At 40.6% G+C, this 15,875-nt stretch overlaps 1 protein-coding gene across 1 annotated transcript; it reads left to right on the top strand.

Moving 5' to 3' along the window:
- Window positions 1-722: 722 nt before the first annotated feature.
- On the top strand, window positions 723-5,595 carry LOC124253519 (40S ribosomal protein S25-like). Its single transcript, XM_046687314.1, has 4 exons — window positions 723-798; window positions 1,501-1,590; window positions 3,476-3,659; window positions 5,503-5,595. The coding sequence occupies exons 1-4, from the start codon at window positions 796-798 to the stop codon at window positions 5,577-5,579; spliced, it is 354 nt and encodes a 117-aa protein (XP_046543270.1). The 5' UTR covers window positions 723-795; the 3' UTR covers window positions 5,580-5,595.
- The last annotated feature ends 10,280 nt before the right edge of the window (window positions 5,596-15,875 follow it).

Genomic DNA, 15,875 nt, shown 5'->3' with positions numbered 1-15,875 from the left:
TTGAGTATTAAGGTTACATATAATAAACAAACTACCGTTCAATATAACATTGCAGCGATTTGCATAATGTGTCAGCTGTAACGTCATGTAATCGTTATTTGAATGATAATTCCTCAAATAAAACTAGTGATCAGACACATTGATCATGACTTTAAAAACTATCAACATGGTGTGTGTGTGATTGTAGACTGACAAGATATCGGCTAAATGAAAGTATGCTTAGGAGACAGGTAAACTGCACAGTCCAACTACACTCCTGTCAATCTGACATCATCATTCTAAAACAAAATCCAGCGAATACCATGGAATATGCGTCATCGCCATTTCGATAACATCCAGCTGAAGTCATCATCACACTACGTCAAACGCGACGCTTGAAGTGTCTTAGTGACAGATTGTGTTACTCCGATCAAGGTTTTTACTCCTGTAGAGCGACCCAATTGTTATACGCGACGAACCTTACCCATGAAGGACTGTTGTGTCTGCAAATTGTACGAGAAAGGACATTCTCTGCCTGCCTGGTCCGTCACAGCAGCTGATTGTTGTTGTTGAATTCTCTCACGCACATGCTAAGCGCATCGCTTACAACAACAAAAATATTCCAACGCATGTAAATATGCACTTTCTTTGACGAAAATAAGAAAACAAAATATATCGTAAATGAATATATTATTTGTTTATTTAGTGATAGAAAATGTCTTATTCAGGAAACATGATATATATTTTTTCTTGATAATGCGAGCTCCGTGAATTATCACGTGACCGCAGCCTCTTTCTGGGTAAACTCTCCTCGAAATGGTGCGTGTGTCGTAGTGTCTCGATATATTTCACATATTTCTACCCATAAAAAATGTAATAATTGTCGCTTTACTCGTTTACTGTAACCAGTAGCCCATGTTTAAATTATAATATAAAAAGAAATTACATTCAACAGTGCAAGCTGACGCAGATGAGAAATTTAGGGCTGAGCACATGGTGACCATGCTGTTCAACATGGCCGCCCGAGATTGTACCAACAAAAGTAAAATTCAAAGGACATGGCTTAAATATTTTCCATTTCATTAGATTATGTACTGTTTCCTTACACCGATTAGTTAATTAAAGAGTGATCACAACCAATCCTAGAATGTTGGAATGGGGCTTGCATCTGTGGCCTTCATTTCCTGATCCTAAATCATCTTAACTGGAAATATAAATTTAGTAGTTAATCAACATTTAGCAGTTTAAGCAAAACTAGGCAAATGGTTTTATGTATTTAACCAATGCCATCTATTTTGAGAAATTTATTCGACAGTAAATAAGATGCATTTTCATTAATCCCTGTGAGTCATGACAATTACTGTCAATGACTGATTTTCATGTAAATCAGTGTATATCTTTTGCATATTAACCAGATGAAATCATAAGAATACAGTTCAAAACGTGATAATCATGAACTTTCCTAATGCTAGTTACTGTGCTAAGGTTTGTACTCTATTGAGAATATATAAATGTTTCCAGGGAGCAAAGAAACCCGATCCCAAGGCCTCGTCCAAGAAGGCACCAGCCAAGAAGAAGGAAGGTGGAGGTGGCGGCAAGGCCAAGAAGAAGGTTAGTATTTTTACATAGTTGAGGGCACAGTCTCCGTGGTGGAGTGGTTAGAGTGTCCGCCTGGAGAGTGGAAGGTCACTTGTTCAATCCCCGACCGCATCATACCAAAAGATGTTAAAATATGGTACTTGTTGGTCCCTCCCTGACGCTCAGTATTAATGGGTACAACAAGGACTGGTCGGCTTGGAGTCAGTATAATGTGTCTGAGTGGGGTATTCGTGCTTCACTGAGGCATGGTATCTGAGTGGGCTAGCACTATAAAACCAGCTTAAGTCTGGGCTAGTACAAGCAGCCGCGCATACACATACGCATGCACTTTGTCATATGAGTGAAATATTCTCCACCACGACGTTAAACCCAATTTCACCTCGCCTCACATAATAAAGGGCAATGGGGTAGCCTAGTAGTTAATAGGTTTGCTTGTTGAGCCGAAAAAAGGGATTGATTCACCTTAGGGGTTCAAAGTGTGAAGCCAGTTTCTGGTGTCCCCTGTGGTGATAATGCTGGAATATTGCTAAAAGCTCACTATTCTCACTCACTTGTACAGTATAAATGTTTGCTGAGTACAGAATCTATGGGAATGTGAGTTGAAATAGTTCAAAAAGCATGTGTTAAATTGTAATAGGCAGGCTAGTAGTCAAGGTTGTACGAATTGGTTGCTTGATTGGCATCAGACATCTATGTTGCAAAACTAGCTTGGAGAAAACATTATTTATTGTGATGTTGCATCCAAGATCACATAAGCAAATTACTATTTCAACAGGAAAAACAAGGCTTGATGATGTCTTCTATTGATTTGATAAAATGTGAACACATGTTAAGCTGCACTAGATAACTTCACACAAGCAGCTGGGCTTCGAATACTTTTGTTATGAAAATGGCAACCCAGCTGAAAACGTTGAGGTTCATAGAACTTTTTAATCTTTTGGTTCAGATATTTTTTGAAGTGATACAGGGCTTGATTCAACTATTTGAAACATGCCAATATTACTGAAACTAGCTAACAGACTAATATTTGCTTAGATCATAAGCATGTCTTAAACGAATCCGGGGTGGTGGTTAAAATGTTTGCTCGTCACGCCGAAGACCCGGGTTCGATTCCCCACATGGGTAAAATGTGTGAAGCCCATTTCTGCTGTCCCCTGCTGTGATATTGCTGTAATATTGCTAAAAGCGGCGTAAAACCATACTCACTCACTTAAATGAATGCAAATTTTTGTGTTGACTCTTTCTTTTCCCTCAGCAAAACTCTCTAAACACACATTTCCCAGAGCTTTGTCTGTCATAGTACATCACGATTCCCTGTTCCATGAAATTTGTCGACTTGTCTTTGGATTGATGTTGTAACATGGGGATAGCACAAGGTTATGTGTATGTTCCCTCTATTGTTTACGGGAATACATTAATCTCTAAAAAACCATGACAGTCCTCGGACACATTTCATCTCTTCAGTGTCATCACGACATGGCTGAAATGTGACAATAACTTTTCTCACGATGACTGCCACCACATGTATACTCATAGTATCAATATCTGGCTGAATTTGCCACTACATGTTGTCTCGTAGCTACATCAATGGTGTTTTGAAACATGTTTCACATGTTGGCAAAAGAGGCACAAGAAGCAATCGTCTCCTGGAGGTAACGAAGAACGCCAGGAGACCTTTGTTTCTTGTGATAACTCTTGGTGGCGTATTCGGCCAGAATTGATAAAGTATACTCGTGATAGTATGTCAACGTGTTAACACCTTTATCCAGCGTTGTTTTAGACAGTTAAAAGTTTCTTAAATCAACCCTGTGACATTTTGCTTAAAATTTGAAGTTCAAGTTTTGAGAAATGAAATAATGCAGAGAAGTAAATTTTGTTGTGCTTTTGTCATTTGCAGAAGTGGTCGAAAGGAAAGGTCAGGGACAAGTTGAACAACTTGATTCTGTTTGACAAGGGCACATATGACAAACTGTACAAAGAAGTACCCAGTTACAAGCTGATCACCCCATCTGTTGTTTCTGAGAGGCTGAAGATCAGAGGCTCACTGGCCAAGGCTGCACTCAGGGAACTCCACGGAAAAGGTGTGATAACCCTCAGTCCTGTTGTGATTTACTCGTGTATTTGCGAATCACATGTATTTGCGAATCAAGAAGTATCTCTTCGTGTATTCAAGTCATTATTAATATTGCTGAGTGTGGCGTAAAACTTAACTCACTCACTCACTCACTCACTCAAGTCATCATTCAGGGAGGTGGTGTAGCCTAGTGGTTAAAGCGTTCACGCGTCATGTCGAAGACCCGGGTTCGATTCCCCACATGGGTACAATTGTGTGAAGCCCATTTCTGGTGTCCCCTGCCGTATATTGGTGGAATATTGCTAAAAGCGGCATAAAATCATACTCACTTAAGTCATTATTCTCGGTCACTAACGTTGAAAATATTTACAAATGTATATATTTAAGAGTGTCTTTACTTGGAACTAGCTTGTTGTTTATATAAGTGAGATATACAAAAAGGAAAATATCCAAGCCATTCAGTTACATAACTTTTGTTTTTTTGGAGTGGGTCTCTCACAACACTGTCAGTCTGTAAGCGGTATTGTTCGCGTGTTTTGCATTATGATTTTTATATTAGTGTCAGCTTTTCTCAACTTAAGCAAATTAAATGACATGTTTCTCAATTTAATTCCAAGATATTAACCAGAAAGTATTCCTGATTACATGTATGTATTTGTTACTGTATATTCATAAAACACATCATATTCGCCTCATACTGTATTCATGGCAGCCCCATTGCCTGTACATTGTCACATTGCTCTCGAATCATGTCACAATAATTACCATCAAATTATGTCTACAGTCAGCTGGTGTTCAGTTGACTGCAAAACTATGATGTGAACACAACATAGAAATACATTTCTATGTGTTATTGACTTTTAACGGTTGGGATCGTGCACTGGAATAGGTCCCTAGGCACACATGCTCATCTTTGTCCGACTCAAATGTCCGACGCGGTGACCTAATTCATTTGCATGTTATTAACACCAGTGGAATGGATTGTTATTAACACTGTTAACGGCTGGTTTGTATGACACAAATATTTACAGAAAGGCTAGCATGGCTGGAGTTTTGAGTTTTAAAAAAAACTTCAGTTCCTTATGTAATGAAATGATGCTCATCAACAAAGCTGAAAAAGAAATGCTTTTACATTAGACAAGGGGTAGTGGGATACCCTACTGGTTAAAGCGTTCGCTTGTCACGCCGAAGACCCGGGTACAATGTGTGAAGACCTTATCTGCTGTCCCCTGCTGTGATATTGCTGGAATAATCCTAAAAGTGGCTTAAGACCGAACTCACTCACTTACATTTGACAATCCTTATTTAAGTCGATGTCCCTAAAAATATGAGATAATATCCGACATTGGTTTGACATGTTCCCCTAATGATATTGTTGGAATATTGCTAAACATGTCAAAATCAAACTCAGTCAGTGTTAGTCCCATATTCACTGTGGTTATACCCAAGGCTACTATTTTTGGATAGTTATATATTGTCACCCTCTTTCTGTGGGCCTGGTCAGTTAAGATCTCACTTACGTGTGCAGAGTTATGTCCCTTTGTTATGTCCCTCATGGTTAAAATCTGTGTTGGTCCAGATTGTTTCTAGTGTCTTGCACACCATAGAGATGATAAAGGGTTTCATCAAAATGGTAGGGGAAGTCTGGGGTGAAAGCATTTGCTCGTCACCCCGAAGGTCAGATCAAACCATACTCATGAAAGTGGTAAATGTTAGTGACTTGAATCAATCACCTCAAGCCTTTGCCCAGACAACTTATCACTGTGAAATATAGGAAATATTGTTTCAAGCTGTTTAAATCTCTCCTCACGAGTGTGTGCTAATGTCTAAAGCTGTTGTTTTACTTTCAGGCCTGATCCGCTTGGTGTCAAAGCACAGTTCCCAGCTCATCTACACACGCGCAACAAAGGGTGGAGATAACGAGTAAATGATGCACCTGTAAATAAAAAAAAATCACAAAAGTCTTTATTGTTTTGTTGTGTTAGATGAGTCCTACAACATCTATCACTGGATTGTCTTTTAAGTGACTTGATTAGTCAGGCCTTCATCTTGGATACTGTTGTCAGATGGGGAACATCTTTGATAATTGTCAGTCAAGCCAAAATGGGCCTTGTCCAGTGTCTTGAACATCTGATCTTGGTAAGACTATACAATACCGGATACCTTCCGCATCTTTGAAATCAGGTGAGTTTACTTTTGGTTTGGGTTAGGGTAAGGGTAAGGGTGATGTGACACTAAACAATATGGCTGGTAGGTATCCGATATTCTGTAGGTGTACCTCTGATCTTTTCAAGGAAAAAGTATCTCTGCATGAAGTGATCAAACCTCAAGGTTGAGTCAGTTGTGATCAGCGGCTTGTCATCTTAGAGTTTGATGTGTGAGCGAATTATTCAGACACGTCTTTCTGACTTTCAAATAAGAATATTTATGAGTTGTGAATGCAGATAAGTCTGCTATTTCACGGAAAGTGTTCCATTTATGCCACTGTCCGTGTCCTGACGAGCCTGACGTTCCCAAAAAAATGCAGTCATAGTTACTGTTTTGTTTTCCTGTGGCTGTTTCAATCTAGCAATTAGAGTAGTTTCAGGAACTGGTCGGCCTTATCATAGGGGACCGCCTCCGTTTGTGGTTAGAGCCGCCCACACGAGAGACGGAAGATCGGCATATCCAACAGAAAGTCGTTAAAATATGGTACTTGTTGGTCCCTGCCTGGCGCTCGGCATTAATGGGTACAACAAGGACTGGTCGGCTTGGAGTCAGTATAATGTGTCTGAGTGGGGTATTCATGCTTCACTGGGCATAGTATCAACACAACCAGCTTCAGTCTGGGCCAGTACAAGCAGCCGCACATGCATACAGTCGTCAGATGAGCGAAATATTCTTAGGGACGACGTTAAACACAATTTCACCTTGTCAGAGTTTGCAGGTGAAGATTGCCAAGTTTACCGATGTGACCAGCTATGGAAAATTTTTCAGATCTTCATTCAGAGTAAAATACGTGATGTTTATGGGCATCATCTCTGTTTAAATCCAGTTAGAACTGGTCTTCAGCAAACCCATGGTTGTGGTAAGAGGCGACTAACCCGATTGGGTGGTCAGGCTCCCCGACTTGGTTGAGGCATGAAGTATCCCTGCTGTTATTGTTTGGGACAGTGGTGGGGACAGCCAAGTGGTTAAAGAGTTCGCTCAGGTTGGCCCAGGTTCTATTCCCAACAGGGGTACAATGTATCCCCTGCCGTGATATTGCTGGGATACTGCTAAAAGAGGCATGAAACCAACTCGCTCAATTTTGTTGGGATACCTTCTCAAATGCAAACGTTCATCCATGGGTCCACAACACTTTATTCCACGTCTAGGGTGGTGGGGGTAGCCTAGTGGTTAAAGCGTTTGCTCGTCACTCTGAAGACCCGGGTTCGAATCCCACATGGGTACATTGTGTGAAGCTCATTTCTGGTGTCCCCTGCCGTGATGTTGCTGTAATATTGCTAAAGGGGCGTAAAACCAAACTCACTCACTATTCCACGTCTAAATATGCAGTTTCATGATAGTGCAGCATCTACGAGGAGATGGTCTGTTATGTCTAGCCTCTGTCAGAGGGTCAAGTCCTTACAACAAGAATACAATGTATATACAGCACCTCATCCACAATGAAACTTCCATGGCCAACCAGCCATGTTCTAAGGTTAATTACCTGCAGCTGACATACACCTGGCTGTGCTGATGTCAGTTATAATAAGCTGCTGTTATTTCATTTATATTGTGAAGATTTGGATGCACAACTTAACTTCAGGAATATACAAACATGCCTCTAATCCTTATTAAAACCCATTTCCCGCCAAAGTGCCTCAGATATAGACCTTTTTCTGTGAAAAGGACGTGGTCCTTATAGGCATTGTGAATGAGGTAGTGATTAATTTAAAAATACATTAGATAAATTATACACAATCAGTATGGAATCTTAAAATCTTATTTCTAATTGATAAATCAACACCACACGGAACATAATGCAGCAGCTGATATGACAATAATTGTTCTATTATAATTAATACTTTATTTAAAAAAAAACAAATCCTGATGATTTACAACGTTGAAATGAAAAATTTTCGCTCGAATTTTCTGATACGAATATCGACATAAGAATGACAGTATTTACTGAACATTTCTTTAGGACAGATAAAGATGAGTGTCGTGAAACCTATTTTCAAACAATAACATAAACGACAGCATAATTGTAGCAATATATTAACATAATACAGAAAAGAAATTCAGGTAAAAGATTGTATGTTTCGCCGAATATTCTTACTTATACATGGAAAATTCCTTGAAAAAAGACAAGTAGGAAATTGCGTTCCTCTCTTTCTACATTGCCCTCTCGTCTCGGAACATAATTGGCAGACCATTCCTTCAATGAAAGACAAAGCATGGCAAATCAATCTCCGACACATTTGATCATGTATTTATGCTTCAAATATCAATAAAACAGCGGCCTATAAATACATCTGAACTTCAGTAAGAAGATAAATAGTTTGTGAAATTTCCGGGATTCATCGTAATTCAACACCCGCAAATTTAGTTTAAAACCGATGGCGTTAGCATGTTAATAAGCGGCGGACAGGAGAACAGACAATTAATCTGATGGTACATACAAACACAGGTATAGGGAGAGATAAACACGTAGTGCAGATTTACGTGGACACTGGGATCGTTACGTACTTCTTTTTGCAAATAAAAACAGATCTAGTCTTCGATCTTGGTTCTTCTGAGTTTATTTCGACCGCCATCATCTTACACATCATCTCATTACGTCATCATTTTCTACACAGCACTCATTACGCCATCATTTCCTGCACACACACAAACTATTACTAAACAAAAATGAGACTAATTATCATTGTGACCGTCGTTGTCTGCTGACTGATGTAAATATAACAAAATATAATGATGTTAGATTACATTATAAAATAGAACAATGGGGGTCTATTTCTTCATACAACAGAAAGTCCTTACATCAGAAATATTACCCACCTAACTTGCTAATCAAGCTAAGTCATATTATGTTTAGTGAAGCGCTCGCAAAATATTCACAAAGTGACTAAAAATATATCTCATTACATAACACAGGTGTATGTTACAAAATAGTGAGTTTAGTTCTACGTCGCCCTCAGCAATATTCCAACTATATGGTGGAGGTCTGTAAATAATCGAGTCTGGACCAGACAATCCAGTGATCAACAGCATGAACATCGATGTACGCAATTCGGTTCCGAGGACATGTGTCAACCAAGTCATCGAGCCTGACCACCCAATCCTGTTAGTCGCCTCTTACGACAAGCATGGGTTGCTGAAGATCGATTCTGACCCTGTTACGTACATAGTGTACATTTGGATATTCGTCCGAGAGTATACCGCGTTATTCAAGACAAGGAGACTGTGGAGAAACCATCATTGTGGCGCGGGGTCCACACGAACCAAAATGTCCTTTGTTGTAAACAATATATCTAGGTATATATCAGGTCAGCGATCCATTACTGTGTATAACGGTCAAAGACAAACTAGTAATGAGATGACTGCAGGGTTAGATACCTACTATTGAGATATACTTCAATGAGGTGAGGAATTACGGTGGGGGCTAACTTCCTATTTTAAAAAACACAGAAACAGCATGATGATACATTTAACCAGAAAAGGCTTGAAAAACCCCAATTGCAACACTAACTGTTGATAAAAGAAATGCTCAGCAACAAAACATGCATTTGAAGTTTTTAAAAAACTTAAATTTATGTTCATTGTTTTAGTTATATGGCTTTTCAGATATAGCAGCAAAATAGCTTGTCTCATTTCTTTAAAAATCAGTCTCTCCCCACCCCTTTCCTAGAGGTTGGCCAGTAAATACCAGTGTATACAATCAACACAGAGAGTACAGATTCCAGTCGGAAGAGGGTTTGAAGTCTTTCTTCTTCACTAGACCCGCAGCTGTCAGGCATTCTCCGGTTTGTGCGTTGTGGTTGACGAAATAACAATTGGGGAGCTGTTTACATGCGCTAAGACATGGTTCGTGACTCTTCCAACGACCAAGGGTATTAGCGTTAGCTCTCAGTTTCCTGCCAGTTTTCACTTCAATGGTAGAATCAATGCGACCTGAAACAAATTACTCACGACATACATGCTAGAAGCCTCCTATATTGCATGCGACAGCTGTTGTGGTACTGATGAAATATTTGCAATATTATTCTGTTTGAATGTTAGACTGAGAGGGACATTCAAAGTCAATTAAATGTCAAAGTCAATTAACACTTCTATTATTGCTTGTGAATAGCATTGGAAAATACAATGACATGTGTATCTTCACTTAGTTACTGTGTCTTTGAAAATCGAATATTGCTCCGAAAATATCATGGTATCACGTGGCAACGGACTGACCAAGGAAACTCTTCAAAGGTCACAATGAGAACCCAAACCAAGCTTATATCCCAACCATTAGATTTGAAAAATGTAACCTGTTTCTAAACAATAGAAAGTGAGTGAGTGAGTGAGTAAGTGAGTTTATCACTGTTTTACATTATATTGCTGTACAGTATTAAAGCTTATACAGTCAGACCTCGTTAATACGAACACTTTGTTTTTCTTAAAAAAACGTTCGGATAGTGAAACGTTCGTACTGCTGAAACCACAGTATATGTATCCAAGTCTAAGGGATTATTGTTGATGTATAGGACTGACATTTCACCAAGCAAAGTATTAAGTAGTCTCGATTATACATCATAACAGATTTCTCTGGTGGGTGTAAGAGGGATAATGAATTGAAATATTCTGATGAAAGCAATGTCATACATGGTCGCCAAAATTGTAGGCCTGTCCTGCGGTAGCACCCATCACTCACGCTTTCTGTATGAAAGGCGTTGCCTGACGCCGCATAGCAGTACTGATGCCATGCGACTGTAGCTGGTAAATACACAAGAATATCAATGATAGACCTCAAGAGAAACGATAATGAAATGACAGATTTTGTTCAAATATTTAGAAGAAAATCTGAGTTACTGAATGTCGTTACACAGGGGCTCGTACTATTCTTTCTAATACGAAATATACTGAACCGCCAAAAAACACCAAAACGTCACCCCCTTTTTGAAATTGGTATTCAGTTTCATCCTAACACATGTTAATAACATAATAATTGTGGGAAAGATTTCAAAATTGACATGTTTGATAATCAATACTTAAAGACGAATTTCAGAGACTGACAAGTCAAAATGACGATAGGTGGCGCGACAGTGTGATCCGAAAGTCAATAACGTGTATGGCCGCCTTGAGCGTAGACAACAGCGTTGCATCGTCTGTACATGGAGTGGATGAGACGGTTGATGAAGTCCATAGGAACTTGCGCCCATACTCGGTGATACGCCTGAGAGAGTTCAGCTGCAGTTGTCGGCCTTGGTCGCACATCATTGAGCCTCCTCTGAATCTCGTCCCACAAGTGTTCTATCGGGTCTGGACTGAGGGTATGCCATTGAAGAGTGTGTATGCCGTGTTGACGGAGAAAGTCTGTAGTTGCTCTGGCAGTATGGGCACGCGCGTTGTTATGTTGGAAGACGTGGTTTCCATGACGACCAAAATGTGGCACGACGAAGGGTCTCAGCGCTTGATCAATGTAGCGGGCAGATGTTACACCATTTCCTCTACCAGGACCAATATTCTGGACCCCCATAAGGCCTAGTTTGTGATTGAGAGCAATAACACCACACACCATTATGCTCGGACCTCCCCACGAGTCTCTTTCCAGGACACAATCATCTGCAAAACGCTCCTCGCGTCGCCGCCACTCTCACACTCTACCATCAGCCGTTGAGACGCAATATCAGCTATCGTCGAAGAAGACTACAGCTCGCCGCTCCCGATTACACCAATTCCGAAGATGTGTGGCACACGGGAGAAGAGCACGACGATGGCGAACAGTGAGGATCGGATCCCGGTAAGGCCTGCGACATCTGACGTTTGTCTGCACTGATTGGTCTCTGGTTATTGCCAATGGTTGTCTGTGCAGTTTCCGTAGCCCTAGCGAAACGATTTTGCTGGTGATGATGGACAATCTGCCGATTTTGCCTCAACGTTGACACAGGCGGTCTTCCACTGCGAGGACGGTCGGCTGTGCTTCCAGTGGCTTGGACTCGTTGCTGCAGGCGGTATGTTGTTCGAACATGAACAGAAAAATGATTTGCAACATGTCTTGCAGTCTGGCCAGCATTTAGTCTTCCTAAAGCTTGGTCTCTCTGTTCCCTTGATAATCGTGGCATGTCGCTACTGTCGAACAGTGAATGATTCGGTGCATGTTCGGCGGCTCTTCTTATAGGGATGACACCTCGGGATGCACGTGCATTGTCATTTTCATGAAATACGCACAAAAACCTCGTCCCATCATTACTTTAGTAACTGCGTTTGGACGACATGTTTTTTGTATCAAATACAGCATCTGAAACCAAATTTTCTTGAACATTGGCTACGAACCAGGTCTAGGTAAATTATAAATAGTGAAAAATTAATTAACATTCAGAAGAAACATACCTCGCAAATTTTTTTGGTAGGGTGACGTTTCTTTTGCGGTTCAGTATATATGGCCACGTGAATATTTACTCACTGCATGACATATGATGGTTGGTGTAAATTGGACAGCCTCATTATACCTTGTTGAGGATAGGTTCATTTGTCATTATCACGTGTAACCGTTTTGTTAAAAAATGCTTTTGTCTTTTACTCAAATCTATCAAATTAAATTTCCTACAAGAAGCAACCAACCTTGATCGTTTGTAACCACACCGTAGACTTCCACTTCACAAAGGGTAAGAGGCCCTCGTCTTGAAATTCGGATGAATTGGGCTCTTGGGCTCTGAGCAAAGGACACATTGACCACATTTCCCGACGGACCTGCATGGAAGACAGACGAACTGGCGTCTGTCTTGTCACACGTGGCTGGGTAGTGAAGGAACCCCTCCACAGTTGTGTTGTCAAGTCTTTCTGAAAACGAAAATGTTCAGATGATAAGGTTTGGTCACACATCATTCAAACTAAAGTAACGTTGATAGCGGCGATTGGGTGAAGTGGTGCCATTCGGTTACGATCCAATTGTGATCTTTATCTTTGCTTCCATTTGGTTTCTTTACTGATTATCAATCCTTCGATTTGCCTTCTACTAAATTAAATGGCTCTTAACCAACAAAGGTACTTACCTTGAAAATATGCTCTGTTGTATATCACAATGAAGTATATTGTGTATACGTGGTTGAGATCTACAATCCACCATTGCAGAGGATATCGGAAGCACAGCGTATGAGAACAACTGCCCCTACTGAAGATAGGCATGTGGTTACCATCGACTGCACCCCTCGCCTCCCCGAGTTTGTTGTAGGTGGAGGACTGAACTGTAGGTTGTCCCAGTGCTATGTTTCTCCCTGTATCTTCAGGCACCACATCTGTATAATGTGAAGCAAGTACACTAGTATTGCAGGAATGCAGTTTCCACCACGAATCAAGGTAAGTCATTTTCTGGAACCACGAGAGTCGCTGAGCTGAATCTTTATGTTCAGATATATGCATACCCATTTAGAGTTACGATTTCATGTGACACTTCTCGTTGGTTGACAAACAGCATTATAGATCCATAGATCCATCAACAAAAATATTTGGAGTGCCTTGTTTTCATCTTGTGTCTTCATGAGGGGATCAACCTTTATCACAAATATATTTGTGCAGAAGGGCACATAGACTAAGGCTAAGTCTCTGAATATATATAATTCTGATAGTAACAAACAAGCCCATTTATATTGAAAAGGAGCCCCAGGGAGACCAGAGATTCAGAGACTAAGAACATCTGCATTGGGGCTACACGTGCTGGGGTCATTACCAATTAGGAGTCACATCATACAACCATCAGATAACGCTATAAGTGAAAGGCATATTTATCGGCCCTCCTGTTAAGCCCTGTCCTATCTCCATGCTGTCATCACCTCATGTGGGCCGGTCAAGTGCCCCTACTGCCCACCATTTTACTGTTGGGAAACTTGCAGCCCACAATGTCACTTGGACACTAGATGACCAAGGTGCAAGATCTGTGTGGAACACCAACAAAATTATTTATGAATTTGAACTTATCTCCAAATTCAAAAGTTTCCATTTGTATGTAGGTGGAGAGGATATAGATAACCACCTTTTTTTAAACAAACTGTTCAATGGGCCAGCGTCTGTCTTACGCTTGAAGATGTTCTGGGTATTTCTAGATACTACATCATTCTCACTAGATTTCACCTTGCATGCCTCAATCACATCACGAAGGTAAACAGATTTAATTCCGAGATGCAGTGCCTTTTGAATTTGGTTCTTCATAACGGGGTCGGATGGTCAGGCTTGCTGACTTGGTTGACACATGTCATCGTATCCCAATTGCGTAGATGCTCATGCTGTTGACCGCTGGATTGTCTGGTCCAGACTCGACTTTGTTACAGACTGCCGCCATATATGGAATATTACTGAATGCGGTGTAAACCCAAACTCACTCACTCACTCTTCACGAGTGCTAGGTCCCTGCCATATGTTTTACTGTTGAGCAATTAGATAAAAAAAGATACTCAAAACACACCAGAGTTTCACACAATAATCTTATATCAGGAATAAGATAAATAACTCTTGTTTTAATTACAATTAAATCCTTAACCGCATTTACAATTGGGTTGCTATGTTGACCCAAGTCAGACAATTACATTCAGGAGGAACCTTTCCCCAATATTTTGCTTGATTTGTCTCTTGAAGACCAGAAACTGTGCACAAGGCCTTCACTATAGCTTCATGTCACCCAATGTGCTTGTTTATTAAGAGTTGACAGATGAAAATGTGAGGCAAGATTCCAGACCACTGGTGAGGATGTTGGTCCAGCCACCCATGGTAGTTAGATATGTTTACTTTGTAATCCGACCCCCAAAGTGAGTTAGTTTTCTTGCAGATGTTAACAGACCCTCAACCTGCGGAAATCTAGACTTGCTTTATTTAGGGCTTTAGCACTGCAGATAGGGCTTGGCAGTAGGGAAAATAATGTGGTTCAGGGACTGTGAGACAGACTAAAGGGCACATACAAATTGTGCCAGGAAATCGGACAGGCTTGCATCCCAAAGGCAAATACACCTGCCTTTCAACAATATGGTCAGTAACTCCTCGCTAAAACATATTGAGAGATCCCACCTCTTCTACCTTGCCATGTTTTAGTGAGTGAGTGAGTGAGTTTAGTTTTACGCCGCACTCAGCAATATTCCAGCTATATGGCGGCGGTCTGTAAATAATCGAGTCTGGACCAGACAATCCAGTGATCAAAAGCATGAGCATCGATCTGCGCAATTGGGAACCGATGACATGTGTCAACCAAGTCAGCGAAACTGACCACCCGATCCCGTTAGTCGCCTCTTACGACAAGATAGTCGCCTTTTATGGCAAGCACATGGGTTGCTGAAGACCTATTCTACCCCGGATCTTCACGGGTCTTGCCATGTTTTAAATGACTGGTATTGCATTTACTGAACTCAAAACAATTGACAATATCATTCTCACCTGAATATCAGTAAACGATACACAGTCAGATCCTAATAACATACATTTATGTTCATCTAATCTTCATACTAAGGACGTCCATATGAAGAGTTGTAAAATGGCACTTTGATTTTTTTGTACAAGGAACCTGTGGCTTGGTCAAACAAGGAGTCTTACCCTTAACACATACTGTGTCACCACTATGTCTCTTCACACATCGAGTGTCAGGTCCGCAGTTCACGAGGGAGCAAGCACCTGCTGAAACCTAAACATGACAGACACCTCAACACAATTACGAGGGTTACATTTGTCATTCTAAATGTTGCGATGACTTCAGCAAGGACTACATTTGTGGAGAAACTGGCTTTTCTCTTTATTTGTTTTCTTAGTGAACATTTTCTGGTTCAGCTTTATCTGTGAGAAGTGTAATTCAGTATATTAGTGGATGGAGATACTGGTACAGTAGGAATGCTTACCTTTGTTACAAATACATTGTGAATGCGTGTGTTAACATTTGGAGACATAGCCTATGATAGCTATATAAGTACATTAATCATTGTTATTGTCGCTAGTGACTGAGGGGGTGGCGGAAATCCAGCTAGGGTCCATGCATGAAGCAAGAGTACTGTAAGTCTCCATGGTCCCCAATATGGGGATT

The sequence above is a fragment of the Haliotis rubra genome, unplaced genomic scaffold (genome assembly GCF_003918875.1).
Source record: "Haliotis rubra isolate DU_JTF1 unplaced genomic scaffold, ASM391887v1 Scf542, whole genome shotgun sequence".
NCBI lineage: Eukaryota > Metazoa > Mollusca > Gastropoda > Lepetellida > Haliotidae > Haliotis > Haliotis rubra.
Note: the sequence above shows the minus strand (reverse complement) of the source record. Positions and strands in the feature narration are given on the sequence as shown.

Bases quoted from the DNA above. Each gene is read 5' to 3' on its own strand.
- LOC124253519 (XM_046687314.1), top strand. The intron at 1,591-3,475 runs GTTAGTATTTTT...TGTCATTTGCAG, and splicing joins GCGGCAAGGCCAAGAAGAAG to AAGTGGTCGAAAGGAAAGGT. The intron at 3,660-5,502 runs GTGTGATAACCC...TTTTACTTTCAG, and splicing joins CAGGGAACTCCACGGAAAAG to GCCTGATCCGCTTGGTGTCA.